General features: G+C 50.1%; 2 protein-coding genes across 2 annotated transcripts; one reads left to right on the top strand and one right to left on the bottom strand.

The window, feature by feature from the left end:
* Nucleotides 1-12921: 12921 nt before the first annotated feature.
* On the bottom strand, nucleotides 12922-14811 carry LOC120649397 (putative UDP-rhamnose:rhamnosyltransferase 1). Its single transcript, XM_039926190.1, has 2 exons — nucleotides 13276-14811; nucleotides 12922-13183 (listed from the first exon to the last, which is right to left on the bottom strand). Exon 1 carries the CDS (start codon nucleotides 14744-14746, stop codon nucleotides 13289-13291), a length of 1458 nt encoding a protein of 485 aa, XP_039782124.1. The 5' UTR covers nucleotides 14747-14811; the 3' UTR covers nucleotides 12922-13183; nucleotides 13276-13288.
* Nucleotides 14812-16366: 1555 nt separating this feature from the next.
* LOC120648963 lies at nucleotides 16367-20375 on the top strand. Its single transcript, XM_039925582.1, has 9 exons — nucleotides 16367-17336; nucleotides 17420-17569; nucleotides 17658-18187; nucleotides 18286-18381; nucleotides 18494-18926; nucleotides 19098-19293; nucleotides 19391-19483; nucleotides 19570-19985; nucleotides 20085-20375. Exons 1-3 carry the CDS (start codon nucleotides 16524-16526, stop codon nucleotides 17895-17897), a joined length of 1203 nt encoding a protein of 400 aa, XP_039781516.1. The 5' UTR covers nucleotides 16367-16523; the 3' UTR covers nucleotides 17898-18187; nucleotides 18286-18381; nucleotides 18494-18926; nucleotides 19098-19293; nucleotides 19391-19483; nucleotides 19570-19985; nucleotides 20085-20375.
* The last annotated feature ends 7426 nt before the right edge of the window (nucleotides 20376-27801 follow it).

Below are 27801 nucleotides of genomic sequence, written 5' to 3'. Positions count from 1 at the left end.
CGGGGGCTCCGGACCTCCCACGGGGTCCCGGACCCCCATATACTATCCGGACCCCTCGGCAGGGAGGGAACAGATACCCCGCCTGGGGGGTCCGGAGGCGCCGTGTGTCCGCAGACGCAGATACGCGCGCGGCTACCAAGCTTCCTCGGGAAGACTTGGCCACCTACCGCATTCAATGCGGGAGGCGTTAAGTGCGCTCTGCCACAGCAGAGCCCGAGGAGACTTTCGCCAGGCTGTACTGTTGATCGCGCGTTACCAAGGTACACTGTATAGCCGCTGGCGCCACTCATGCCACGCACGTCAGTCTGCTACACCAGTTAGACACGACAACTTGGCGACAGAGTATCATAACGCCTACACGGTAGACCCAACAGTCTACGCCGCAACCTACACTGCCTCAACGGGCGTTTCGCCGATGAGACATGAGAAGACCACCCTCGGTCAGAGAGTCTACAGGATGATGAAGTGTATCCGGCAAGAGATTCTCCATCACTGTAGCGCCACTACTGTCTAGTAAAATATACATCCTTGTTGGGCCCACCTGTCGGGGTCCGACGCCTCTGTACGCGTCCTCCTTCCTCTATAAAAGGGAGACGCCCACTAGAGGAAGGCTCAGGTCCGAAAGAGGACTGGAAGGCAGAGGATAGACTCATCCACCGACACTAGAGCAATACTACTCTCAAGTGGACGTAGGGTATTACGCTCCGGCGGCCCGAACCACTCTAAAATCCTCTCCAGAGGATTATCTATGGCGCTAGATGTGCACTTAAAGGCAGAAAGGTCTACTCCATTTGGCCCATACAAAACATTGTAGTCACCAAAAAATACTTGAAACTGCATCTTGCTCGACATATCTGTATATCACATAATACTTATCGAGTTATACTCTTTACTTCACTACCTTATTCAATAATCCGTAAAAACTAAGTATGGATTTCAACTACAACATATAAGTATTCATAACTACGTGATGACACTCAAATTCTATACTGCATATGCGAAATTCTATTCTAAATCGTAATTAATTTATAAACACATCTCTAATAGTACTGCAATTGTAATAATAAACGCGTAGTACTAATTTTCTAAACTAATTTACTACTACGTAACAAAAGTATCATTAAACTCCTACTTAAATGGTTCTACTATAGCACTAATTAAATTAAATTACTCTACAATACCAATGGAAAAATACATAAGTTAAATGTACTTACCTGCAGATCACAAGTGCGCAATCCGGCAGGGCTTCGCCGTTTCCCTTCTCCTCACCCCTCTCTTTTTTTGGATTTTTGGTGGAATTTTTTGGTTCAAATGAGGAGGGAATGGGGGTCAAGGGCTTATATAGGGGGAGGAGCCGGTCGCCCAAGGTGGGGGCGACATCCCCACTTCACCCGAGGTGGGGGCGACAGGCCCCCCGTGTCGCCTGTGGGCGAGGCCCCCTCAGTCGCCCGGGGGGGGGCGACAGGCCCCCCTTGCCCCCACGGGCCCCCGGCCAGGGACCTCTTTGCAAATTAGAAGAAAAAAATTACAAACAGATCTTGTCGCCTCTTGGGCGGGCGACCGGGGTATATTTTCGAAATTTTTCGAAACGGACATATATTTTTGAGATTTTGATTTTTTTTAATATAAAAAAGAAAAAATCGTTGCCATACACCTGGGAAGCAACTAGGTCCATCTGGGTGTCATCATGACCCAGCTGAACTCCTGGGCCGAACACTACCTCTGGGCCATTGATGGGCCCAAAGCCTGTTCCAAGTCCAGTAGTATCACCATCACGGCCTTTTTTCCTTTTTATATTAAAAAAATCAAAATTTCAAAAATATGTGGTCGTTTCAGGAAATTGCGAAAATGGGCCCCTGTCGCCCATGGGGTGGGCGACGGGCCCTTTTGGTAATTTTTTTTACAAACAGGTCCCTGGGCAGCGCAACGCGGGGACTCGGCGGCAGGGGGCCTGTCGCCCTCCCCTCGGGCGACAGGGTCCCCCCCTCTCTATATAAGGCCTCCACCCCCATTCCCTCCTCATTTGAGCCCAAAAATTCCACCAAAAATCCAGAAAAAAAGAGAAGGGTGAGGAGAAGGGAAGCGGCGAAGCCCTGCCGGATTGCGCACTTGTGATCTGCAGGTAATTATATTTAACTTATTTTTTTTTCCATTGCTATTGTAGAGTAATTAAATTTAATTAGTGCTATAGTAGAACCATTTAACTAGGAGTTTAAGGATATCTTAGTTACGTAGTAGTAAATTAGTTTAGGAAATTAAGATTACGCGTTTATTATTACAATTGCAGAACTATTAGAGACGTGTTTATAAATTAGTTATGATTTAGACTAGAATTTCGGATATGCAGTATAGAATTTGAGTGTTATCACGTAGTTATGAATACTCATATGTTGTAGTTAAAATTTGTACTTAGTTTGTACGGATGATTGAATAATGTAGTGAAGTAAAGATTATAACTCGATAAGTATTTGGTGATGTACAGATATGTCGAGCAAGATGCAGTTTCAAGTGTTTTTTGGTAACTGTAACATTTTGTATGGACCAAATGGAGTAGACATTTCTGCCTTTAAGTGCACATCTAGCGCCATAGATAAACCTCTAGAGATGAGTTTTGGTTCTATATATAAGTGGCTACAGCATGGATTCCGTGTTGATCCGGAGGCACATGTGATGACCGTCCATGCTCTTGTGAATTGGGAGGTAGAAGGTGATTTATGGGAATTGATGATGATACACAGCACTGATGACTGGCGGAAGTACATGCAAGCAGCTCTAGAGCGTGGGTGGCCTCTGGCAATTCTTGTTCAAACTCGGGAGAAGATACGAAATGAAATCCAAAATGGTGCAGATCAAGCAACTCCGAGTATTCAAAGGGAGACAAACTATATTGAGCAAGATGAGTCAGAAGAGATAGAGAACCCAAACATCGTACCACAGGGCCTTACTGATGAGGGAGAGAGGATACATAGCATCATGGACGAGATGGAGGCAGAAGACCATGCCGCAATGGAGATGGAAGAACATGAGGGCTCATCTGATGACGAGTTGTACTCATTGCCAAAAGAGTGGAAGGAGCATGGTTTTGGCAATCATGTCATAGAAGACGTACGACATCAGGAGTGGGAGTACAGAGGGAATGAGGTGGTGCAAGGTGCAACATATCTAAACATTGAAGCCGTAAAAAATGCTGTGAGAATGTGGGCAATATCATTGAAGCGAGAATTTAGAGTCGTGAAGTCTGGCAGTAAAGAATATGAGGTGAAGTGTGTGAATGCTGGATGTCCATGCCGAGTACACGCATTCAAGGGTAGATGGAAGTCAAACTGGAAATGTTCCATTGTAACAGAGCACACTTGTTTGCTGTCAGAAGTTCAGGTATCACATCGCAATATATCATGCGACTTTGTTGCAAAGCAAATATATGGGTTGATTATGGACAACCTAAATTATGAGCCAAAAATGATTGTTCGACATATTGAGCAAACTTACCAGTACAACATTAGTTATTTGAAGGCATGGCGGGCTAAACAAAAGGTGTTCGAGATGTGGTTCGGCACATACGAGGCATCATATGATAATCTACATCAAATGTTATCCTATGTTGTTGCTAGAAACCCTGGAAGTTTCTATGACACTTACCTCGTGCCAACCGTGATGAGGGGACAAAGCTTTCTACTTCGAGCCTTCTTTTGCCTAGGTGCATGTGTGAGAGCTTTTCAGTATTGTCTTCCAGTTTTATGCATTGATGGGACATTTCTGACTGGAAGGTACAAAGGGCAGATACTCACCGCAATCAGGGTAGACTGCAACCACCAAATAGTACCGGTCACCTTTGCATTTGTTGAGAATGAGAACACAGAAAGATGGTATTGGTTCCTCGAACGAGTGAAGATTCATGTTGTTGCCGCCCGTCCAGATGTGTGCCTTATAAGTGATAGGCACGCAGATCTGCTACAAGCAATTATGAAATTACAAGTCGGAAATGGAACAACGCCTCCATTATGGCCGGATGTGCAAAACAGGTGGTGCATTAGGCATATGGGTGCAAACTTCTTTGACCACTTCAAGAACAAGGAACTAAAGGACTTGTTCAAGAGGTTGTGCACTCAGAATCAGCAGAGAAAATTTAATGTTTTGTGGCAGATGCTTGATCAGCTAACTGCGGAGCAAGTGAAGGCAAGGGCAGCAGGAACCAGCAGTAGCCAGTCAGCAGATGCAAGGGCTTCTTTGGAGAAGCCATTTTCGCACTGGATTCGAGGTGCACCGAAGGAGAAATGGTCATTCCTTTATGATACAAACGGAATACGGTACGGTATCCAGACAACAAACCACGCAGAATGTTTCAATATGGTGATGCGATGTTGTCGTGGCTTTCCTCTCGTGAGAATTGTTGAGTTCATCATGTATGGATGCATGAAGTATTTCAGAGAGCGATACATGGCTGCAACCATAAACATGAGCAACCCCTAAATTCAGTTTTGCACAAGAGTGACACAATATATGCAAGACAAGATAGCAAAGGCCAGACAGCACCGCGTCATATCGACGGGTACAAGGGAGCATAGATTTGAGGTGCTATGCAAGGATAGAACTAGTCGTGGCATCCGTAGAGATGGGGTGGTGCAAGAGAGTTTAATTAGAGCAGATAGCACTGCCCGCTGCACCTGCATGAAGCCAAAGTTATTGCATTTGCCCTGTTCGCACATCATTGCCGCTTGTGTAGAATCTGGGTTGCAGCCCGGAGTATTTGTGTCACCCTATTTCAGTAAGGAGGCAGCTACATCCACCTGGGGATATGAAATATACGGGATTGGCATAGTTGGACCCTTTATTACGGACCGGGAGGTTAAGACTTATGTTCCTGATCCAGCCGCTAAGAAAGGCAAAGGCCGTCGTCAGACGCATCATATAAGAAATGGTATGGACGAGTCCGAGGCAAGCAAGGCACAAAAGCGTTGCAGCCAATGTGGAGCATTGGGTCACAACTACAAAAGGTGTCCTCAGAATGCAATTCACGGTGATGTAGATGCTAGTCCTTCTGGAAATCCAACAGATGGAGCACCTCCTACATTCAGACAGTGTCATGATTTAAGTCATTGTAATTTCATTCTGTCGACTCGGTGCTGTTGCCTGGTGTCACAATCCAAAACATATAAGGTGTTATATTGTTGAATGTGTTTCTATACGTATGTTTACCTTTGTACTAATCGTGCAACCCTATTTGAATGTTTTAATGCAGATATGGGCTCGTTGCTAGACCTTGTTATCGACGCGAGCCACCGGTCTTTCGCCGCAGCAGTTCAGCGCCAAGCCCTTGGAGTGCTACGATCGCGTCCACCAGGAGAGGTCATCTCTATACACCAAGATTGGGTCGAAAGGTATGTATTTAAATTTTATATGTTAGTTCCATTGTTTATTGTATAATATTTGTAATATTTGTACTCACTTTTCTTCGTTTGTTCCATTATTTCAGGTTACGTGAGTGCGGTCTACTGACTCTGGGCCATCTTGTGGAGGGTGGGATTGTGAAGCTCGACCGATCCCTCCTGGCGGCGTTAGTGGATAGATGGAGGCCGGAGACTCACACGTTCCACCTCCCATGTGGGGAGTTGACTCCGACGCTGCAGGACTTGGCCTACCTACTGGGTCTCCCTATCGTCGGTGATGCCGTAGGTCCGCGTGTGGTGCCGGCTTCGTGGATGGATGACCTGGAGGAGCGCTTTGCTCCGGTACAGCGCGTGGCAGTAGCAGGACCGATCAACCCGCACCCGCGAGCCGCAGGTCCTTCGAAGACCTAGTTGCTACAGTTTACAGTACGTATTTCGATTCATCTTTACACTATGTTTTTAAAATTCATATGTTTCATTGTGAGTTTAAATCGTACATCATATTTGTGTATGCAGCCTACCCAGTTGGATGCGGATGCGGACGAGTATAGTGTGACCAGATCGCTGGAGGCGTAGCTGCTATGGTTGTTTGGTTACATCATGTTCAACAACACCCATGGCAACTCCGTCGACGGGATCCTACTTCCGTACGCACGAGAGATTGCGGATGCAGAGGATGACTTACCGCCCTACAGCTGGGGTTCGGCGGTATTGGTGGCCACCTACCGTGGACTCTGCGACGGGTGCAGCAAGACCGATGGTGAGGCTATTTTCTCGGGGTGCCCACTCCTTCTTCAGCTTTGGTCGTACGAGAGGATAGCGGTTGGTCGCCCTATCGTGAGCCAGGAGCCATACCACGACATCTTGTACGGCGACGACGAGGAGGGTTGGCCCACGATGGGTACCCTCTGGAACTGGCGTCAGGTACATTCGCGGAAACTCTACTTCTGTCTTGGTTAGTTACTCGATACATGAAGCTCATTATTAATTTCATATGTTTCGATGTGCAGAGATCTTGGGCGCATGCCCAGGTTAGGCGCGCATATCCTAAGTTCGTGTCGGAGCTGGATATGCTGACGCCAGAGGATGTTATCTGGGAGCCATACACCCCAGAGGTGGTGGCGAGACGTGCACCTTTAGGCCTGTCTCCACACTGCTCTGCGAATGCGGGCATGTGGCTTACTACAGCCATCCTTGTTTACGACATCACGGTTGAGGCGCATTGCCCGCACAGGGTCATGAGACAGTTTGGACAGCGACAGGAGTTTCCGGTGGCCACGGCTTTGGACCGAGTCGAACGGCACAACCACAAGTAATTATGAATGCACTTGTATTATTCAATTGTATCGAATCTAATGATTTTTTGTCTACCACGTTTGTAGGTTGTTGAGGAGTGGCATGCCGTGCTCAGCCGTTTGGCTCACCACGATGTAGCCGTGGTTGGAACAATGGGACGATGCAGATGAGAACATGGTCGAGCCGATAGGACCACACACAGACAGCTCTTTCAGGGCTTACCTCACCTGGTACTTGCCTCGGACTCGGGCTCGTTTGGTCTTTCCTGACACGAACCCGCAACCACAACAGGCGAGTCTTCGGGATGGCTACGCCAAGCACCACATGGAAGCACTAGCTGGCGCGGTGAGTCTCTTCATAGTGTTTGCGAATGGATTCAAATTCATAATATTATTCAGTATGCAAGTAAATTTTCCATTACTAAAATGAATGCAGTTTCGACTTTGCAACATGATGGAGGCAGACTACTCTGCTTACCTCACGAGGGTGGATCACGGTTCCCCTATGACCCAGGTTGAGCAGAGAGAGGCATGGTCCAGGCACCGTGACCACTTGCGTACAGTATTGCATGATTTTGGTAGCCGTGTGGACTATGAAGAGAGCCAAGGATCATCACAGGCCTCGACGTCGTTCCCGTGTCCGGCGACGACGCACGAGCCGACCTCTCAGCCAGATCAGGGACGTCAGTGGAACACTACTGCAGGTAATGTGGATACTGAATTTAAATAATATCAGTTTTTGCTATACTTTTACTAATCGACACAAACAGGATTCGGTCCCTCTTCTTCCTTCGGCCATACTGGCCATTGGGGCCAACAAGGATCCCACTTCATCCCACGACAGGGGAAGGGAATGTTTGGAGGGACAGCGCCAGTTGGGGGACCGTACCCAGGGATGGGACCGCCGCCATCGACACCAGCCTACCCAGGTTAGCTTATGATTCATATGTCATTTTCTACATGTTACTATGAACTACAATAGTGTACGCTGACGTGCAAGTTTTTTATGCATAGGATTCTATCCAGATGCGGGCGTCGGACCTTCCTCCTCAGCACAACCTGGTACATAACACTCTCAATTTTTTCACAAAGTTAAGACGCAACATATGTTGGTTTACATTTACATATTACGCAGGGTTCGTCTCAGACACGTTCGTTCCAGATAGCGGTGGCTTCAACTTAGAAGATCTCGACAACTTCACTTCCCTCTCACCCGCGGAGCAAGGTGACCCCGATGTCTTGGGCTCTTCACAGCTAGGATGAGCACCACTTGGTTACTCTCAGCAGCAGACACCGCAGCCTTCTGTGCGTCCTCAGCAACAAATGAGGTCTCCGGATCGTCACACCTACTCGCAGGGCCATGTCCATGCCCATGCCCAGCAGAGGGCGAAGAGGGTCCGACACCGTCGGGGTGGCTAGATATGACTTATGTTTGTATCTCGTATGTTTCTTTATAATGACATAGTGGCCGAACGTTTATGTCTTATGGTACCAACGATGTTGTCTTCTCGTTGTTATTAACTACTTTTCATGCATATGCCTCTGTTCTCTCGCACATTTTCCATTACGTACGAATTATAGACATTGAAACCGTAAACTAACATCTATTTATACACAACAACTGCAAACTTCCATGTTCAGTACAACACATATCATAGATCATGCCATGAAATCATCTACATCGTCATCCGAGTTCTCATAGGGTGGTGCTGCACGAGAGTTTGAAAACTTGGACGAATCTCCGGTTCTCTGATCCTATCTTGGAGGCCAAGGTTTGGGGGCATAAAATCATCATCGTCGTCATCCCAGTTAACACAAAATGGTGCTGAAGGTGGTGCATTACGACTGGACGAACCTCTGGTTCCCTGATCAGGTCTTGGAGGCCAAGGTTTGGGGGGCATGAAATCATCATCGTCGTCCCAGGTAACACAAGATAGTGCTGCAGGTGGTCGAGTACGACTGGACGAACCTCTGGTTTGCTGATTAGGTCTTGGAGGCCATGGTTTGGGTGGCATGAAGTCATCTTGGTCGTCGTCGAGGTTAACAGAAGTTCGTGATGCAGGTGGTGCAGTATGACTTGATGAACTTCCGGATCTCTGTTCATGCGGACGCAAAGTTGTATTACCCGACGATCTTCGGCACCTCCTTCGTCTAGTTTGAGACATAGGGCCACCGAAGATTAATACCAATTTACGAAAATTGGGTATTGATTTGTTAATCAACTCCGTGTCCTCAGGAAAATCCTTGCATATAAATACAGAATAATATTATTGTTTCAAAAATATGAATTAAAAATACATTTAAATATTAGATCTGAATGAAAGTTACCTTAATGTGTATCTCATACACCTCTGGCCGCATCCATATCTTAGCAGTACTTTCTAAGAATCCAATAACATTAGTATGATTCGCAAGTTCATATATACGCATGTATACCTTACGGCGTTCTAGCAGGTGTCCTTTTAGATCTTGCGTTGTAATACCATGAAACAGTGTGCAAACTTGAAACCCTAATACTTTGGCCATAACCATCTCTATCGTACCATCCGCAAGTGGATCCACCTTCTTTCTAAGCACAAGATCTTTCACCAAATCAAGTATTATAGTAGATTTCTCTTCGGTCCAGAAAAAACCTCCAAAATTGGAGGCAGCCATGGCGAAATGCTGAAATAACAATAGCTACTATTATTCTAAGATTACGATCCAATATTTCAATATATAAAGATTACTTCTACTCTGATTCATAAGAAAATCACAATAAAAGGTCAAACGTTAATACCTGCAGATCAGAGATGCGCACTTCGGCAGGGCTTCGCCACTTTCCTTCTTCTCACCCCTCTCTTCTTTTTTCTATTTTTTTCTGGAATTTTAGATAATAGAATGATGAGGGGTGAGAGGGGAGGGGGGTTTAAATAGGGCAGCCCTGCCCTGTCGCCCGTTGGGGGGGCGACCGGCCCCCCTGCACCACGTCCCCCGTCAGGGACCTGTTCGAAGAAAAAATTCAAAAAAAAATATACAGAAAGGTCTCTGTCGCCCGTTGCCTGGGCCACAGGGGCCTGTCGCCCACCCCATGGGCGACAGGGACCCATTTTCGCAATTTTCTGAAACGGCCACATATTTTTGAAATTTTGATTTATTTTAAATATAAAAAAGAAAAAAGCGCACCATCACGTGCTACGAGCTCATCAACGCCTGCAGTCTTGCTAGCATGCCAAAATGCAGAGGTAGGCGTGTAGGAAGGAGAGCCCTGGTACCTTGTAGTATCCGTTGGGGAGGGAGGTGGAGAAAAGGTCAATGGGCGAAGCAGATCAACAGTGATGCTTGCACAACATTCAACCAGCATCGGGTCTTGGCCTTTCCCACGAAGGAAACTGTCCTGCAGGTCCGGCCCCTGACACAGGCCTGCAAGGAAGTTCAGGAGGAGGTCGGGGTGCCCCCGAGGAGGAGGCGGGACGCCAGGCGCCACCTCAAGATCAGCCATTGCAACGGTCGGGGCAGGCGCCTCCCACTAACAAGGATTCGGATGTTTATTTGAATGTCAGATTTTTGGTCATTTTTTTTCGATTATAGATAAATAAGATATAAAATTTACTATGTAAATTCATAGTCTTGTATTTAACATTGATCTTGTAAAGATTCATAAAAACTAAATCTCAAATTTATCATATATATTCTCAAATAATAGATATAAAAATTCGAATACGGATCGGATACGGATTCGAATCTTTTTTCACCTTTTTAATTGTAGGGAGCAAATAATACATAAAAAAATCTATACAAAATTTTGTTCTTATGTGTAATAATATGCTTGATAATATAAAAAAGATTATCATAAAATTTTAAAAATATCTATTTTAAAATATTAAATTTGTTCTAAGAATTCGGATGTCTAGATCCATCCTTACCTCCCACCCGTGACGCCCCGCACCCGAGGCGTTGGAGTCCTCGGGGTGCGTGAAGTCTCCTCCGTTGGATGAGTCCCGGCCACCGCGTGCCGGCGAGCGCGAATGGTCACGCCGCGCACCGCCAGCGCAGGTACAGTGGCGAGGCGCCGGCGAGCGCGAGCGGCGTCGCCCGCAGCCTTCATCATCACGACGAGCAGGTTCACGGGCGCGCGAAGTAAGCGACGGCGAGCGCGTGCCGACCCGGCCCCGAATTCTTGCTGGGGTCCATGCTGCACCCCCCGTCTCGGCAGATGGGCCTGATGGCTGTTGGGCCCACCAGTCAGCCACTGAGTCCCACAGCCACCTCCATGGCCACGGGACACGGCGGACTCTTCCACCGCGCCCTTTGAAGCCGTCTTCCTCGCCTCACTTATTCATCTCAGCCTCCCATTCGGCATGGGTCATCACGCCACGGTCGCGCAGCCGGATCTCGTACGCTTTGAGCCGGTCGACGAGGTCTTCGACGGTCATCGACTCCAAGTCTCAGAACACCTCAATGGCGAGAACAGTCTGGAAGAACTTGGGAGACGCGGCCCGGAGGCAGGGTTAAAAAAACCGGCCGGAACCGGTCCGGTTACCGCGGTTACCAGTCTAACCGGCCCGGACCGGTTCCGGTTCCGGCCGGTTTCAAACCGGTCCAAATTCAAAATTTAAATTTGAATTCCAAAACATGGAAAAATCCCAAAAAAATCTTAAAAATACTTCAAGTTGCGACGAATCTAATGGTGTCAAATTTTTTCAAATATTCGTTCATTTAGTATACTTTGCGAGCATTTGAAGTTAAAAAAATATGCATATAAAAGTATACAAATACAATGTAAAAGTAGTACAAAAGAGGGTTGGAGGGTTCATTTAGATTAAAACATATTATACAAACATTCATTTAGTATACTTTGCGGGCATTTGAATTTAAACTAAAAAAGAAAAAAATTTGAATTTGATCAGTTACCGTTCAAACCGACCGGTTACCACTCAAACCGACCGGTAACCGGTCAAACCGGACCGGTAAACCGGTCTAACCGGCCGGTTAGCCGTTCGAAATCGGTATAACTGCGGGTTTTGAATTCAAAGTCGAGTTTAACCGGTTTTTACCGGTAACCGGTCAAACCGGACCGGTTAGCCGGAACCGGGCGCCGGCGGTTAGAACGGAACGGTCGGTAAAAAAATCCCTGCCTGGAGGATCTTCCTGACGACGTAGCTCTCCTGCACCTCGCCGCCGTGCGCACGGATGTCAACGACAGGCGCCGTGACGCGCGCAGCGAAGTCGTCGACGGGCTCCGGGTCTTTTCATCCTTACCGGCGTCACCGCCTCGAGCTCGCGCGCGAGGGACTCCGCCCTCGCCCTCATCACGGTCTCGGTTCCCAGGCGCAGGGTCCTGAGCGCCTCCCTCGCCGTCTCCTTGCTGACGATCTTGAAGAGGGTGTGCCTGCGGATGCCTCGGTGGATGGCCGCGAGGGCCAGGCGATCCGCCGGTGGATCGACCGCGTCCCAGAGACCGTGGGCCTAGAGGTACACTTTCCTCCTGATCTCCCACGTCACGTAGTTTCTGTTGGTGAGCGCGCGGGGGGCACGGCAAGTCGGCAGCGACGCCAAGAAAGCATCCTCCACGGCCGAGAGAGAGATGCACTCGCACGCACGCATGCGCTGGATCGATGTCAGGGTGGAAGACGAAGGACACGAGGCACCAGCGAGTTCGACACTGCAACAGCTAGATCAGCGTGAGACTCTGCTGCCCAGTATCTGTTAACTGTTATAGTAGTATAACAGACTCTCCCGCAGGCGGCGATGTCGCAGGCGTATACTGCGATGCGCTAAATTAGGCACGACGTGCTCCACTCCTTCACCACGCTACGCTACACACATCGCACATGGAACAGCCGAACAGGTAAGGAGCTTGGCGGTGTGGTGGTTTGCTTTCTCAGAATCCCTTGCTGGTACGAATGTTGCAGTAGCTAGAACACACAACACATGTACATTCAGATCCTCGAACTCGTTAATTGTGCCACGTAAAGTCATAACCACTATTTTTAATTATAAAGTGAAACTAATTTGGACCTCACGTAATATGACTGACAAGTTTAAAGATTTGAATGTGTATTTTGTAAGTTTGGGAACCTAGATAATAACACTACAAGCCAAGTTCAAGGTCGAGCGGTGCATTTTACTCCAGAAACACATAGCCATTCTTACGAGAGCAGGATGTAAATGGTACGGATATTTCCCGACCTTATTCGGATTCGATCTGGTCTAGAAGGGTTTTTTATCTGTACGTATCCGATTCCGAGTATCCAATATTCATAACCGATCCGTATCCGAATGCTCAAAAGTTACATTTTTATAATGTCGATATCCATTACAATCTTATCCGATAAAAATTAATATTATTCGTATCCGACTCCGTATTCGAACACAAATATAAAAACAAATACGATATCAGTGATATCCGTCTGTATCCGATCTGTTTTCATCCCCAGAGTACATTTCTCTGCAACTTGCTGATCAAAGTCGATTTTATTTTTGTCTCTCCCATTTTGCTGCCATGCTTTCAGCATACTCCTGCCGACATGCCAAAAATACAGACATGTAAGTTACTAAAAGAAAGAAACAGACGTGCACAGCGGATGGAAATAATGTTCTCGCCAAATTACCTTGCCGACACCATTAGGAACTGTTGTTGTCCTTGTAGCGTGTGAGGTATCCTTCAAGCTCGTCCATGTACTGATCCTGCCGTCGCTGATCGCCAAGAACTTGCTTCAACTTTTTGGCATTGGTTGAAAACACCTTCCCTTCTTCCTCTACCATGACGCGTCGCACCGCCGCCGCCACGTCGTCCCTGCCAAACGAACCGTCGCTCTCATCCCTCGCCACCTCCACGCCGACGCGGCGCTCCGCCATCGCGCGCGCGATGAGGCCCTGGTCGACGACGAACGGCAACATCACCAGCGGGTGCCCGTACACGAGGCCCTCGATGGTGGAGCCCCAGCCGCAGTGAGTCAGGAACGCACCCACCGCGCCGTGCGCTAGCACCCGCACCTGCGGGACCCACCCAGTCCACACCAGGCCGTGTCCCTGTGTCCGATCCTCGAACCCCGTTGGCAGCAGCTCGCCGACGTCGGTGCCGGGTGCGGACATGCCGCTCGGCTTACGGAAAGCCCACAGGAAGCGGACGCCGGCGACCTCCAGCCCCAGCGCGAGCTCATGCAAGTCGCTGGCCGTCAGCGGCGCCTCGCTCCCGAGGGCGACGTAGATGACGGACTTCGGTGGCTGGCTGTCCAGCCATTGGAGGACCTCGGGTCGTGCTCCTGATCTGGACTCGTCGTCGTCGCGGCCATCGAGTTCCGGCTGCAACAAGACCCCGGCGGGGATTGCCGGCTTCTGGTAGAGATCGGTGAGGAGGGCGAACACACCGGCGCCGGCGGGGTCGATCTCGTCGCTGCTGCGGTAGATGGTGAAGCGGGTGCGCTCCGTTATCTCCCACAGGCGGTCCATGTCGGACACGCCGGACGCGTTGGGGTTGAACATGCCGGCGACCCAGTCGGCCTCGTGGCGGCGGTAGGCAATGGCGGAAGGGAACGACGCGCACCACTTGGGCGGCACGGTGAAGTCCTCCGGCGTCGTGCGCGGGTGCGCGGCGTTCGCCGACCGCGAGCCGCAAAACGCGACCATGGCGGCCGGCACGATCTGGAACACGGCGCACGGCACCCCGTGCTCGTCGGCTATAGCCGGGAGCCAGTTGTGGCAGAAGTCGATGACGATCCAGTCCGGCCTCCTCCCGCGGGCGACGGCGTCCGCGAGGAACGCCGCGAACGGGGCGGCGAGGCCGTCGACCGCCTTCTTGATGAGCTCGTTCTTCTCCGGCGGCACGTCGGCCGTGGACTCGGCGCCCTCGGGCAGGCCCTCCACGGCCGGCGGCGGCAGCGCCACGAGGCGCAGGCGGGGCGCCAGCTGCGCCGGCACGGGCGGGAGCCTGGCGACGTTCCTCGGCGTGGAGACGAACGTGACGGCGTGGCCCCTCGCCGCGAGGCGCTTGGCGAGCTCCAGGTACGGGATCAGGTGCCCGAACGCCAGCCATGGGAACAGCACCACGTCGAGCTTTTCACCGGCAGCTGCTTCCTCCATTGTCGATACTCTTATCCTTTCCTTATCCACCAGCAGCAATGTCTAGTACAGTATAGGAGTGCTCTGAGAGGTGTGGAGGTGAGATCCAACATATATGGCTGTGTCACTGTATGTTGCGGTGCATCTCGCTTCACACGTGGCTCAATATTTTATTAATTTAATACTGTAGCATTACGCTGTATCGGCATCGTCTCATGAACATGGTTGTGGTTTATGATCTTATTATGGCTCAAAATGGAACATGATTTGGAGGAGTCCTTTTTAGTTTATAAAAACCTTGCAGGTAGAGAGTAGAGATGACGAGATTAGGATTTAGGAGGATTCGACGGATATAGCTAGTTAGCGCGCGCGCCAGGACCAACTAGCAAACGCCGACAGGCTCAAAAATTTCCATTTTCGGATTCCGTGTCATTCCATTTCCTTTTTGGGCTCCGCAGTCCACCGTTCACAAGCGCGAGTCAGGAGGGGTGCTAGCGCTCATAAATGTAAATATAACAGTCTGAACGATGATTAGACAGCGGCTGATTTTTCTTTTCAGGAAAAATTTTCTTCTCCATAATTTTCTACTTTTAAAAAATTATTACTATAATTTTTTTAGATAACTATTAAATGATATTTTTTTAGCATAACATTAAATGATAATTTTGCAGCACAACTTTTTACTATACTTGTAACTTTTACGCATAACTTTTTCTAACTAACTTTTTGTAGAATAATTTCTTAACACGATGCGTATAAATTTTACGCATAACTATTTTCAGCCTCCTAACCTTGAACATAATTTTTACCAAACTTCTCACGCAACTTTGATGCATAAGTTCGTGATACAACTTATCGAGATAACTTTTTGGCATATTTTGAACGAAATATTTGTCAAAAGAATATCTTTAAAACAAAATATAAAGAAAGTAAACAAAAAAGATTGAAAAAAGAAAAAGAGAAGTGAATACTAGGCAGTTCGAATCATAGAGTATACGTGGCTGAGGTCTATTATGTATGCATGACAAGCATACTCCGTGGAGTATATACAGGTCACGTTGTTGTCGCATTGCTGGCTGTGAAGTTAGTTAACAAAAGCCGATTAACATCCGGCGATGGAATTGGATGAGAAATAATAAAAAATGGTCAGCAGCCCCACCCACGTGAACACGTGAAACGAGTTGGCGCGATCAGGAATCAAGCGCCAGCACGCCGAAAACTCCATTTTGGACCCGGCACTCGCGAGAGATTCAATCCTGTCCGACGGTCATGTACCGAGATCCACACCAAGTTGTCTTATGTGAGTGTATTAGGTTGTATTTGCATTTGTTTTGGTACGTATTTAGTTTGTGGGTCTGGCGTTGTGGCCAGTAACGGGACATCAAGTTTGCAAGGATCGATGAATGGTGTTGTGGTTTAGTATTTGTTTATGGACTCGACCGTTCGGCTCCTTGAATGCACTTAATTTTTTTTATTGATCGGCTGGAAGAAATGTGTGGTCGTGGTTCACTGGTATCTGATGTGGTTGTGGTTTTTTTGGGTTTTCATTTTTTCTTGTTTTCCATGCTAACCCTTGGGAATATCGACCGACACCTGTTAGAACCGTGTACTGGGGGTGGAGGGTGGGGTGCGCGCCTGGCACCGTGCGAGCCTAGCTGAGTGGATACGCTGGAATTTCTCGTATTGTTGGGGTGGTACCGGACGGTACAAACAGTTGTCCGTCAACCGTTTGCCCCCTAATCTATGTCGCAATGCCTTTTTTTAGGTGACAGTTCTTGGTGGGGAAGGATAGGGGAAAATGGTGGTTGAGCGTGACGAAAGGTGGGTTCCCGAGTTCTCCCCAAACCCTAGGCGTGTAGGCGGGCCGTCCTCTTCTGCTCCAACCGGAAGGTCCGGTGGGGGAGGATCTGTGACTCCATCGTCTCCCAAATCGAGTGATGATGAAGCATCCTCTGCATCCAACATCACCAACAGATGTTCACCAATGGCTGTCTTCAACTTGGTTTCCAAGCTCAGTGAGTTCAAAAAAGAAATTATTAGGGAAATTGGGTTTGGCGGGATCCTGGACATACCGTGCATTAGCAAGCTTAACCTCAAACTCTTAGCGTGGTTGCTTAGTAAGATGGACTGTGAGGAAAGTTGCTTGATTTTTGGGCCATCTAGACGCATCTATGTACACGAGGCCGATGTTGGGATTGTTCTTGGAGTTCCGAGTGGGGTTATTGATGTATCCACCCTTTCTGTTACTGATGAACAACTAGAGTTGCTGCGTTCTAGCATAGGGTTAGTGGGTTCCGATCCTAGAAGTATCAAGGGCATTGAGTATGTTCTTCAGAAGCACCTCGATGATCAATCGTCTAGCCAGGAAATAGATAGTTTCAAAGTTGCTTTTGTTGTGTTTGCTATCAGCCATCTTCTTGCACCTTGTGTAAAGCATGATCAAGTCAATTTGGATTTCTGGGGTGCGTTGAAGAATCCTGCTGCATTAGACAGGTGTAACTGGTGCCGATATGTGTATGGACATGTCCTTGATGCCGCACAGAAAGTCTGTGGTGAGATGATCAGCAAGGGGCGAGCTACATCATTGTCTGGTTGCCATTACTTCCTGCAGGTTTGGACTTGAAATTCATAAATCATGTATTTTCTCGTTTGATCAGTATATGCATCGTTACTGACTGGTCTTGTTTTTTACAGATTCTGTTCTTGGACAATGTTGATCTAAGCAGGCTCAATAAGCCTCATAAGACTATCCCCCGGCTGAAAGTATTTGACCAAGAATCCCTTAGGTTGATGGCAGTTATGTGTGCTAGTAGAGGAGAGCATGATTTTGAGCATTTCATCGGTGTAAGCCGTATACTTTGATGTATATATTATTACTAACTTTATTTTGTTACTGGAATAATATAGTTTGATACTTTTTTTTCAATGGCAGATACGTTCTGCTGAATCGTCTGTTTATCTGAGGCATACTTATCAGTCTCCTCACATCGTATCTCCTGTCCAGCCACCTCAAGGGCGTGCAATGGTACCAAATATTCGAATGAATCAGCAGATCAGCATTGGCGTAGATCATCCTGTGAGCGTTGATTCTTTTTCGTTCAAAAGCCCAACAGATTTTTCTTCGTACTTACAACAACATCCAGGACTTGTATGTTTTTTTGCGTATATATGATCGTAGTATATGCCGTCATATAGTAGTTGTATGATGTGATATAATGTTTTAATTATATTTTTAGGAGAAATCATATTTTATCGACTATATTAAGAACCATAATGCATTTATGATGAGGGAGCTTTTTAACCTGCGGTCTTCTATTATGAGGAGCAATGCACATCTTGTTGATTGGTTAGTTGATCAGTGTGGACCAACCCAAGTGCAACTGATGCATAAGAAGCCTGGACCAGTAGCACATGTGAAACCTGATGCCTGTTTAAGCACTATGTCTTCTCAGAGAGCTCGAGGTAATCCACCTCTATTTAAATTTGTTATTATGTTTCCCAATGTATTTGCAGCTGCTGGAATTTTGATTTCCAATGTGTTTTATAATTTTGTGTTTTAGGTGTTGCTCCTAAATTTTGTGCCCTTCCTACCAAGAGATCTATCAGCGTATCCGATGCAGAGAGCACACCTGTCAAAAAATTGAAATCAGCTTCAGGTACATTTAAGTCTGCCTTCTTGTGAAAGTGCTGTATTCCATACTCATGTGACTGTTTGCCCTTTGGATCAAGCGTTGGCTTATATTAATTTTTATTTGTTCTTACAATTAGATGTTGGTGTCGATCCTCCATCGTTTGACCTTGGAATAGAGGCTTCACCTGCTGGTACTAACGAGGTCACTCCGAAGGATAAAATCTTTGCTGTAGAACGAATAATCTCTCCAAACCAGCAAGCTCCTTCCAAGCCGCAATCAAGCCGTCGATCAAGTGGTGTTGCAGAAATGTCACCTTATGATGCCAGCAGGCATCTTGCACAATGCATTATCCTAGACATTGTACATGTGATTGAGGGATCAATTGACCCTACTGACAAGGTGCTGTACGGGCAGTGGATAACTCAGCCGTATGTTAAGCTTGCTGCTCCAGCTACAACTTCGCCGTCTGTTGACTGGGGCTCAGACCTGCTACCAGCTATGCCTGATCCGGATGTTGTTGGCGCCATTATTGAATGCTGCAACGAATTATCTGAAACACCTGTTCGACGGTGCGTTATTTTTCATTGTCATAATTAATAATCCCATTTAACATAACAATCTGGGCCATAGTGTTTGTTTCCTCCTTGTCCTCAATTCGAATTTAGCATTATCTAGCCAGCAGATGTAATTTGTACTCATCAATTTGTATATTTTGTCTTTTTTTAACTTTTTTGTCGCAGTGAATGGGTTGTCCATGATATGCCACGCTACCTGGTGCTAACTGGAGCTGAGCTTATTAATTCATATGTACAAGGAAAGGGTTTTGACTCAGATAGTATTGATGTTGCATTTCGTCGTTTCCGTCAGCTCGATCCCACTATACAAACCGATGGGTTACGTGTCCGCTGGCGACACTTTATTGAATCTGACTTCGCGGTACTTTCATCTCAAGGACTGGTTTGGACGTCTACCTTTGGGGTTGTTACGGTACCTATTTGGTAACCTGATATTACTTTTTTTTGTTGATTTCCAGATGAATTCACTTGCTGGATATGGGCCCGAACGCATTATTACTGTTTTCAATCAGTTTACTAATGTTGACTACTGCATTCCTACATGCAAGCTTGTATGATCCTTATCTAACTTTATTATCTCCGTGCTCACACGTTTAATCCATTCATAACATTGATCAGTACCAATCATCTTGTGCAGATAGTGGTCCCTGTGCTTGTTGATCATGTGTGGTGTGCTTATATGTTTGATATGCAACGCTCAGTGCTCCATGTCCTTGATCCTGCCTTTGGTGTCGACCGTACGTTGACACACAAAGAGATCCACATCACGTTACATGTTGCCTTCCAGAAATGCTTGGAATCATTTTACGAAGGATGGTCGATTCAGCCTTTTGAAAATTGGAAATTGCAGTACCCAATCCTTTTTGCAGCAGATATAAGCAGGCACGCTTAAGCACTATTTTGTTGCAACATACCTTTCCTCCACGTTTTTATCTTTATAATGCACCATGCCATTACATATTTGTTGTAATATGCAGTGATGATTTTGGCATTGTGATGTTACATTCTGCTCGCTGTTTCGATGGAGTTCAGATGCATATGCCAGTACAAAAGGTTAGCCTGTAACAACTCGGGCATACATTTGTGATGTACCATATCTTCTGTACATTTTACAATTTTTGTGAGCAGCATTTTTATACATTTTTTATGCAGGACAACATTGATTCTATCCGGCACTCCATATTTGTTGATATACTAATGATGGAACAGAACAAAGCCTGCTTGCCTAAGTCGTTGTCGAACTGCCTCCCCAAGTGATGCTTCGATTTTATCTCAGCTCTTGTTTCCCCTAAATGGTGTCTTTTGCCCCCAGATTTGTCTATAAATATATTTCTAGGGTGTATGCTTTCTGGGGGGTAGGGGTGGATGCAGGTGGGAAGGAGTACTGAACGCTTGAGCAGTTTGTTTGTTTTGGACGTCATATATGTTATGGCCTGTTATCTCTTGGAGTTAGTCTCCTTTTTTGGATTACAGATACTTGGATGATCTTTTGGTTTGGTTTATGCCTATGCATCGCTATGTCCTGGATGTGAGCACAACACTGTGGTTTTCATAACTGGGAGCATCCGGATTTTCCATTCATTACTACTCCATTGATTGGTTCAACCCATATGGTGCATTACACGATCTGGGTACTCAACACAACAGTACCCTGTGCATACAAAATGCTGACCCGACGTGTCCGTCGCGCTTGGCCGCGTTATGTATACGATATGCCACCACGAGGTACACGCTAGAACAGACTTACAGCTGACTAAACCTGAGCACACACTTGTTGCAATTAACTCGAGCACACACTATTCTAACCATACAACTCTTGATGACGATCCTCTCTAGCTGAGAATGTAACCAAACAGAGAGAGAACGATAGCTACAAGGATCAGTACTACTGGGAGTAGATCTGTGTGCGCTTCAGTTTGTGCTGCCTGGGGCATGTTTACCACCACAGGACCCACTGCTTCCTCCCCTGTAGCAGGGACACCATGATGCAGTGGCGCAGCAGCTATGCTCATGCCCCCATGGAACTGACTCCTTGATGTCCCCTCTTGCGCGCAGAAGCCATAGTACGCTGCTGTCGGCACCCTGTAGCAGGGATACCCACTCTTACTGCAGCAAGGCAGGACCCGCATAGTTATCCGTAACTGCGCGCAAAGGACGAAGTAGCCAGGCCCCACGGGTCAGGCTCTTTCCTCACCAGGCCAACGGCCCCGGACCCGTTCCTCGCCTGGGGATGGGTCCGGAGACGCCACGTGTCTCTAAGGAAGGGAAGCTCCGAGCTGACAACCGAGGCCTCGGACCCCCAATAGGGGTCCGGGACCTCCTGCGTCCATCCGGACCCCCCTTACTGCGTGGGGGTCCGGAGCCGCCACGTGTCCCGGAGGCACGGGCGCGGGCTCGTACGCGAGTCCTCTGCTAGGAGACTCGCCCACCCACCGCATTTAATGCGGATGGTTGAGGCGTGCTCTATCGCCGCGGCACGCGGGACAGCCTTTGTCAGGCCTCACTGTGCACCGCGTATTACCAAGGTACACAGTGCAGCCGACTGTGCCGCACCCGCGCAGAGCCCGACTGCAGCATTAAATGGATACGACGGCACGACACTTTTCCATCATGCCGCCTACGCCGCAAGCTACACAGCCCGCTCAGCTACGTGGCAGGCGACGCCACTAGCTACGTCTGGCATCGTCCCGACAAGACAGCGCCTGGACATGATGAACGAGGGACTCTAGGAGCAGGCAAGGGATTCCAGGAGAGAGATCTCCTTTGCCTGCGACGCCATAATGTATGAACAGTACATTATTTTATACTACATCGTTGGGCCCACCTGTCGGGGACCCAACAGCCATGTACGCGCCTCCCTTGAGATATAAAAGGGAGGCGCTCGCTCCGGACACACAGGCTCTCCGGACACACAAGCTCTCCGGACACACAAGCTCTCCAAAACTCTCTCACTCTCGTGGGAGGGCAATACAACGCATAGTGGACGTAGAGTATTACGCTCCGGCGGCCCGAACCACTCTAAATCTTGATGTGTTCATCATGTTCTTGAGTGAGATCTAACTGGGACTAGCTAACCCCCCGAGTTCACACCCTCTGGGCTAGGGCGGGTGCCTTCCGCCACCCGGCTGTGGTTTGCAGCACCACGACATTTGGCGCGCCAGGTAGGGGCCACTTAGCTGGTCGCAGTTCATCTCTTCTTCGTCCCCATGGTTCGTGTGGACGACGTAGAGATGACGGAGGGTGTGGCATCTTCCACGCCACACACCCCTCGTGTTCCTGCTCCAGGGGCAACTGTGCCTGCGGAGCAGCCACCGTCGGCGGCGGCGCACGTTGCTCGCCGGCAAGAGTCAGGGCGCCCATCAAGGGCCCCCTCACAAGCTGCGAGCGGCGGAGCACTGGCAGCGGCTAGGGAGTTGCTTCGCAACCCCCCGGCTGAAGCAGCCTCACCAGACGCCCTGAGGCAGTGGCGGGACGACGTTGACCATCTCCTCCACTTGGCTCAGGCCTCCCCCAGTTTTGCAAGGACTGGGCAACGACCTCCGCCCGGCAACGCGGTGGTACCTTACCGCCAGCGTCAGGGCGGTGCGTCGGCGTCCGTGCGCTCCCCTACCGTGAGGGGTGCACGAACAGAAGACCTACGGGCGGAGCTCAACCGCCGGCGCGCGGGAGAGGATGCCCGCATCTCCGTCGAGAGGGCGCGAGAGCGCCGTCTTAACATTGAGGGCCGCAACCTCAATGCCGACTTGGACGTGGTGGCACCCAGGCCCCCGGTGAACGCCCGGATACAGCCAGGCGCACCAGTTGCTGGGGTGGGCTGCGCTGCGCTGGCGGAGCACCTCTGCGCAGTGGCATGGCCATCCAAGTTCCGCCCCCACCTGCCGGAAAAGTACGACGGTACCACTAACCCGTCGGAGTTCCTGCAGGTGTACGTTACCGCCATCACAGCGGCTGGTGGTAACGGCGCCGTCATGGCAAGCTACTTTCATGTAGCCTTGTCTGGGCCAGCCCGGACCTGGCTCATGAACCTCACACCTGGGATGATCCAGTCCTGGGAAGAGCTCTGTGTGAGGTTCATAGCGAACTTCGCCAGTGCGTACCAGCAGCATGGTGTGGAGGCACACCTTCACGCCGTGAGGCAAAAACCCGGAGAAACGCTCTGGGCCTTCATCTCGCGCTTCACCAAGGTACGGGGTACCATTCCTCGTATCTCAGACGCATCTATTATCACTGTTTTCCGCCAAGGGGTACGTGACGAGAAGATGCTCGAGAAGCTGGCGACGCACGAGGTGGAAAGCGTCACTACGCTTTTCTCCCTGGCAGACAAGTGTGCCAGGGCCGCTGAGGGCTGTGCATGGCACTCAGCCCCCCAAGACGGAGACGCCAAGGCTGGCGGCTCCGGTGCTACCGCTCAGGGCGGTGGCAAGAAGAAGAAGAACAAGAACCGGAATCGCGGAGAACCGCAATCTGGCGGACCAGTCATTGCAGCAGCAGCGCCAGCGGCGGCGCCGGCTGCGGCAGCAATGGCTGGGGGCCAGAATGCACATGGCAAACGCCCTCGCCCTCAAGGTGGAAGCGGAGGTTCATGCCCAGTGCATCCCACCGCTCGCCAGAGTGCCGCTGACTGCCGCAAGATCCAGAAGCTCGCGAAGCGGGTCAGTGGGAGGCGTGTGCAGTCCTCCAAAGACGGCTCACCCCCTCCTCACCAGCGGGCCGGCAAGGAGAAGGCCTCCGACAGCGGGGCCGCCGCCGGGGAGAAGGAGCTGGGGTACCAATCCCCCGCTCGAGAGTTGAAGGGCGTCTACCACGACGACGACTCCGATTCTGATAACGGCGACCGCCGCAAGAAGCTGTACGTAATGTACGGCGGAAGCTGGGAGCTTGTCTCCCGACGGGACGTGAAAACCCTTCGCCGGGAGGTCCTTTCGGTGAAGGCGGGGGTCCCGAAGGCGGCGCCGTACCAGAGGTGGATGAACACCACCATCTCTTTCGGGCCATCCGACTGCCCGGAGAATATGGCCGGAGCTGGTGTACTACCTCTAGTCACCGCTCCTGTCATATCCAACGTAAGGCTCTATCACGTGCTGATTGACGGTGGGGCTGGCCTCAATGTCATCAGCTATGCAGCGTTCAAGCAGCAGCAGATCCCGGAGTCCAAGCTGACTCCCTCTCGCCCATTCTCTGGAGTGGGCCCACACCCGGTGTTCCCTCTGGGGAGCATCACATTGCCGGTCACGTTTGGGACCGAGGAGAACTTCCGCACAGAGAGCGTTCTGTTCGATGTTGCGGAGGTGAACCTCCCGTTCAACGCCATCATTGGCCGACCGGCACTCTACCGCTTCATGGCCATTGCTCATTGCGGGTATTTGGTCTTGAAGATGCCTACCCCTGCCGGAGTCCTCACCGTGCAGGGCGACCGCACCGCTGCTGTCGCTGCAGTTGAGAGACTGCATGCTCTGGCGGTGGAGGCTGCACGTTCCGAGGAGGATCCATCCACCTCGCAACCCAAGGCGCCTGCAAAGGCTCCCAAGGTCCAATCGTCCGATCCGGACCATGTTCCCGTGAAGACGGTGCAAATTGGAGCGGACTCCACCAAGACCACCCGCATCGCGGGGAACCTGGAGGAGAAATAGGAAGACGCGCTCATCGCTTTCCTCCGGGCAAATGTCGACGTGTTCGCCTGGGAACCGTCACAGATGCCCGGGATTCCCAGGGAAGTGATCGAGCACAATCTGAGGATCTACCCCGATGCCATCGCTCGGTGGAGTGAGGAGCAGCCTGCGTAGGGGAGAAAGGGGCAAGGAAAGCTCGAAGGCAAAAGGGCGCAAAGGTTGGAAGGAAGAAGGCGAATGCGGGAAAGTAACCGCGGAATGCGGTTCGCCCCATTATAAAGCCTGACTCAACCGGCGCACCCCGGAACCGTCGCCGGAACCCAAGCGACGCCCGCGCCTGGTGTTACCCGCCCAGTCCATGACATGGGGGCCCAGGCCCACCTGTCGGGGTGAGCGGGTAACCAACAAGGGTGCGAAAAGACGGGATCTGAACCGTCGCCCGTGCGCACGCGGAGCGAGGCGGAAGCTGAGCTGACGTGCGCGTATTAAGTGTTGGCGTGGCCGAGCTTTTCGGGAACTGCGCCGGTGGTAAATGATCCGTTTACTCCGGCCGCAACAATGCCGAGCGTCGCGCGCGTGACTAGGTGAACCACTATGCGTGGGGGCCATGAGTCAATAAGCCGTTGCGATGTGATGAGGCAGCAAACAACCCGATGGATGGTCAAAGCCGGTCAAGACCCCTGCAGCAAGAAGCTTCAAGCTATGCAGAGCCAAATCGCAGTAGTGGCCCCACCTGCGGGTTCGTACCTCCCCCAAGGTGGGCCCGGGGGCCACTGTCGGTACCCTGTAGCAGGGATACCTACTCTTACTGCAGCAAGGCAGGACCCGCGTAGTTATCCGTAACTGCGCGCAAAGGACGGAGTAGCCAGGCCCCACGGGTCAGGCTCTTTCCTCACCAGGCCAACGGCCCCGGACCCGTTCCCCGCCTGGGGATGGGTCCGGAGACGCCACGTGTCTCTAAGGAAGGGAAGCTCCGAGCTGACAGTCGAGGCCTCGGACCCCCCATAGGGGTCCGGGACCTCCTGCGTCCATCCGGACCCCCCTTACCGCGTCGGGGTCCGGAGCCGCCACGTGTCCCGGAGGCACGAGCGCGGGCTCGTACGCGAGTCCTCCGCTAGGAGACTCGCCCACCCACCGCATTTAATGCGGATGGTTGAGGCGTGCTCTATCGCCGCGGCACGCGGGACAGCCTTTGTCAGGCCTCACTGTGCACCGCGTATTACCAAGGTACACAGTGCAGCCGCCTGTGCCGCACCCGCGCAGAGCCCGTCTGCAGTATTAAATGGATATGATGGCACGGCACTTTTTCATCATGCCGCCTACGCCGCAAGCTACACAGCCCGCTCAGCTACGTGGCAGGCGACGCCACTAGCTACGTCTGGCTTCGTCCCGACAAGACAGCGCCTGGACATGATGAACGAGGGACTCCAGGAGCAGGCAAGGGATTCCAGGAGAGAGATCTCCTTTGCCTGCGACACCATAATGTATGAACAGTACGTTATTTTATACTACATTGTTGGGCCCACCTGTCGGGGACCCAACAGCCATGTACGCACCTCTCTTGAGATATAAAAGGGAGGCGCTCGCTCCGGACACACAAGCTCTCCAAAACTCTCTCACTCTCGTGGGAGGGCAATACAACGCACAGTGGACGTAGGGTATTACGCTCCGGCGGCCCGAACCACTCTAAATCTTGCTGTGTTCATCGTGTTCTTGAGTGAGATCTAACTGGGACTAGCTAACCCCCGAGTTCACACCCTCTGGGCTAGGGCGGGTGCCTTCCGCCACCCGGCTGTGGTTTGCAGCACCACGACAGCTGCCAATGCCTCATCTTGTGATCTGTAGCTGCGGAAAGAGCAGTTGCTGAAGCCAGACACTTGCGCATTGCAAGCGTGCCAGTCGCGGTAAACACCCGGCTTCCTACCTCGGAAAACCACGTACCATGCCATTGATTCTGTGATCTCCGAACGGTGTAAGAACAAGTCAACAAAATGCATAAGCTATACACAGACTACTTTCCTAGGATGCAGATCTGTTATGAACGTTGCAGCTTCCGGGGGAGTCAAACGGTAGACCCTAAATCAAATAAAAAGAATACATCTGCTTGTAGATTTCACGTTACCTTTTTCTCGGCCGACCGGACCTGAACGGCTTTCTCCAATAAAACGAGCAAAATCAGCACTTTTCCTTGCTGACTTAGGGTTGGAGAAGTAAGAACGATTTGGATGGAGGTTGCTCGGGTGGGAGGGGGGCGGGTTGGTGGTGTAGTGGTGGGAGGGGGCCGTCGGTTTCACTGAGGTGTCGGTGGAGAATGGCCTTGGCCCATCTGTGCTTGTACCATGGTATACATTTATGGACGCACCAGGATGCGTCTGGGCCCCAATTTTTTTTTAAAAAAACAAAATATACTATGCCAAGCACGTGAGCACGGTCTGTGGAATCCCTTGCAGAAAGTTCTGTGATTCAGTTCGCCAGCAGTGACATGTCCGTCAAAAGAAATTCAGTTCGCCAGCAGCGACATGTCCGTCAAAAGAAAACATATGGAATCCCTTGCAGCAGGTTTACCATGCAGTCCGTCAAAAGAAATTCAGTTTTCTTCTCACACAAATGAACCCGTGCGACAACTGGGGCGGGCCCAATGTAATTCAAGGGTATTCAAGTGAATACCCATGATTTTTAGCAAACAAATTTGTACGTGTAGTATATCATATATATAGTTTAAAAAACAAAAATTTCACTGTATATAGGCCTATCATTTCTCCTTCTCTCACCCGATCCAATAAAAAATAGCAAGTCCACCTCCCTCATCCCTCTCACAATCAGATGACTTACATAGCCCTCACGGCCAACAACTGAAACTTTGCTTAACTGAGCTAAGAGCAACTCCAATAGCTTGATTTTTCCCTTTTCCCTCTCTCATCATATAGGGAAATCCCCTTTTCTATTTTCAACTTATAGGGGAGAAGTGCTCCAGCAGCTAGATTTTTTCCTTTCCCCTTTCCCTCCTCCTGTCACGTGGGGTCAACCTGTCATTCACATCTTCTCTTTCTTTCCCCTCCCCCGATCCCCTCCCCTCCTCTCCCCTACCCCGAGCTCACCCCCGCAGCCGGCGATGACCTCGGCGGTGCTCCCCCCTTTGTTTCCGCGCGCTGCTGGCAAAGGCAAAGCGGTGGTTCCTGATTGCTTGGTCACTCCCTCTGCTTCGCGTGTTGCGCCTGCTAGTGGAGGCTTCATGGCGGATGCTCGGAGGCCTCCGCCGC

This window comes from Panicum virgatum, chromosome 9K (assembly GCF_016808335.1).
Source record: "Panicum virgatum strain AP13 chromosome 9K, P.virgatum_v5, whole genome shotgun sequence".
Classification (NCBI taxonomy): domain Eukaryota; kingdom Viridiplantae; phylum Streptophyta; class Magnoliopsida; order Poales; family Poaceae; genus Panicum; species Panicum virgatum.
Note: the sequence above shows the minus strand (reverse complement) of the source record. Positions and strands in the feature narration are given on the sequence as shown.

Coding starts and splice junctions, on each gene's coding strand:
- LOC120649397 (XM_039926190.1), bottom strand. CDS start 14,746: ATGGAGGAAGCAGCTGCCGGTGAAAAGCTCGACGTGGTGCTGTTCCCA.
- LOC120648963 (XM_039925582.1), top strand. CDS start 16,524: ATGGTGGTTGAGCGTGACGAAAGGTGGGTTCCCGAGTTCTCCCCAAAC. Junction 17,337..17,419: donor GTTGCCATTACTTCCTGCAG/GTTTGGACTTGA, acceptor TGTTTTTTACAG/ATTCTGTTCTTGGACAATGT. Junction 17,570..17,657: donor ATTTTGAGCATTTCATCGGT/GTAAGCCGTATA, acceptor TTTCAATGGCAG/ATACGTTCTGCTGAATCGTC.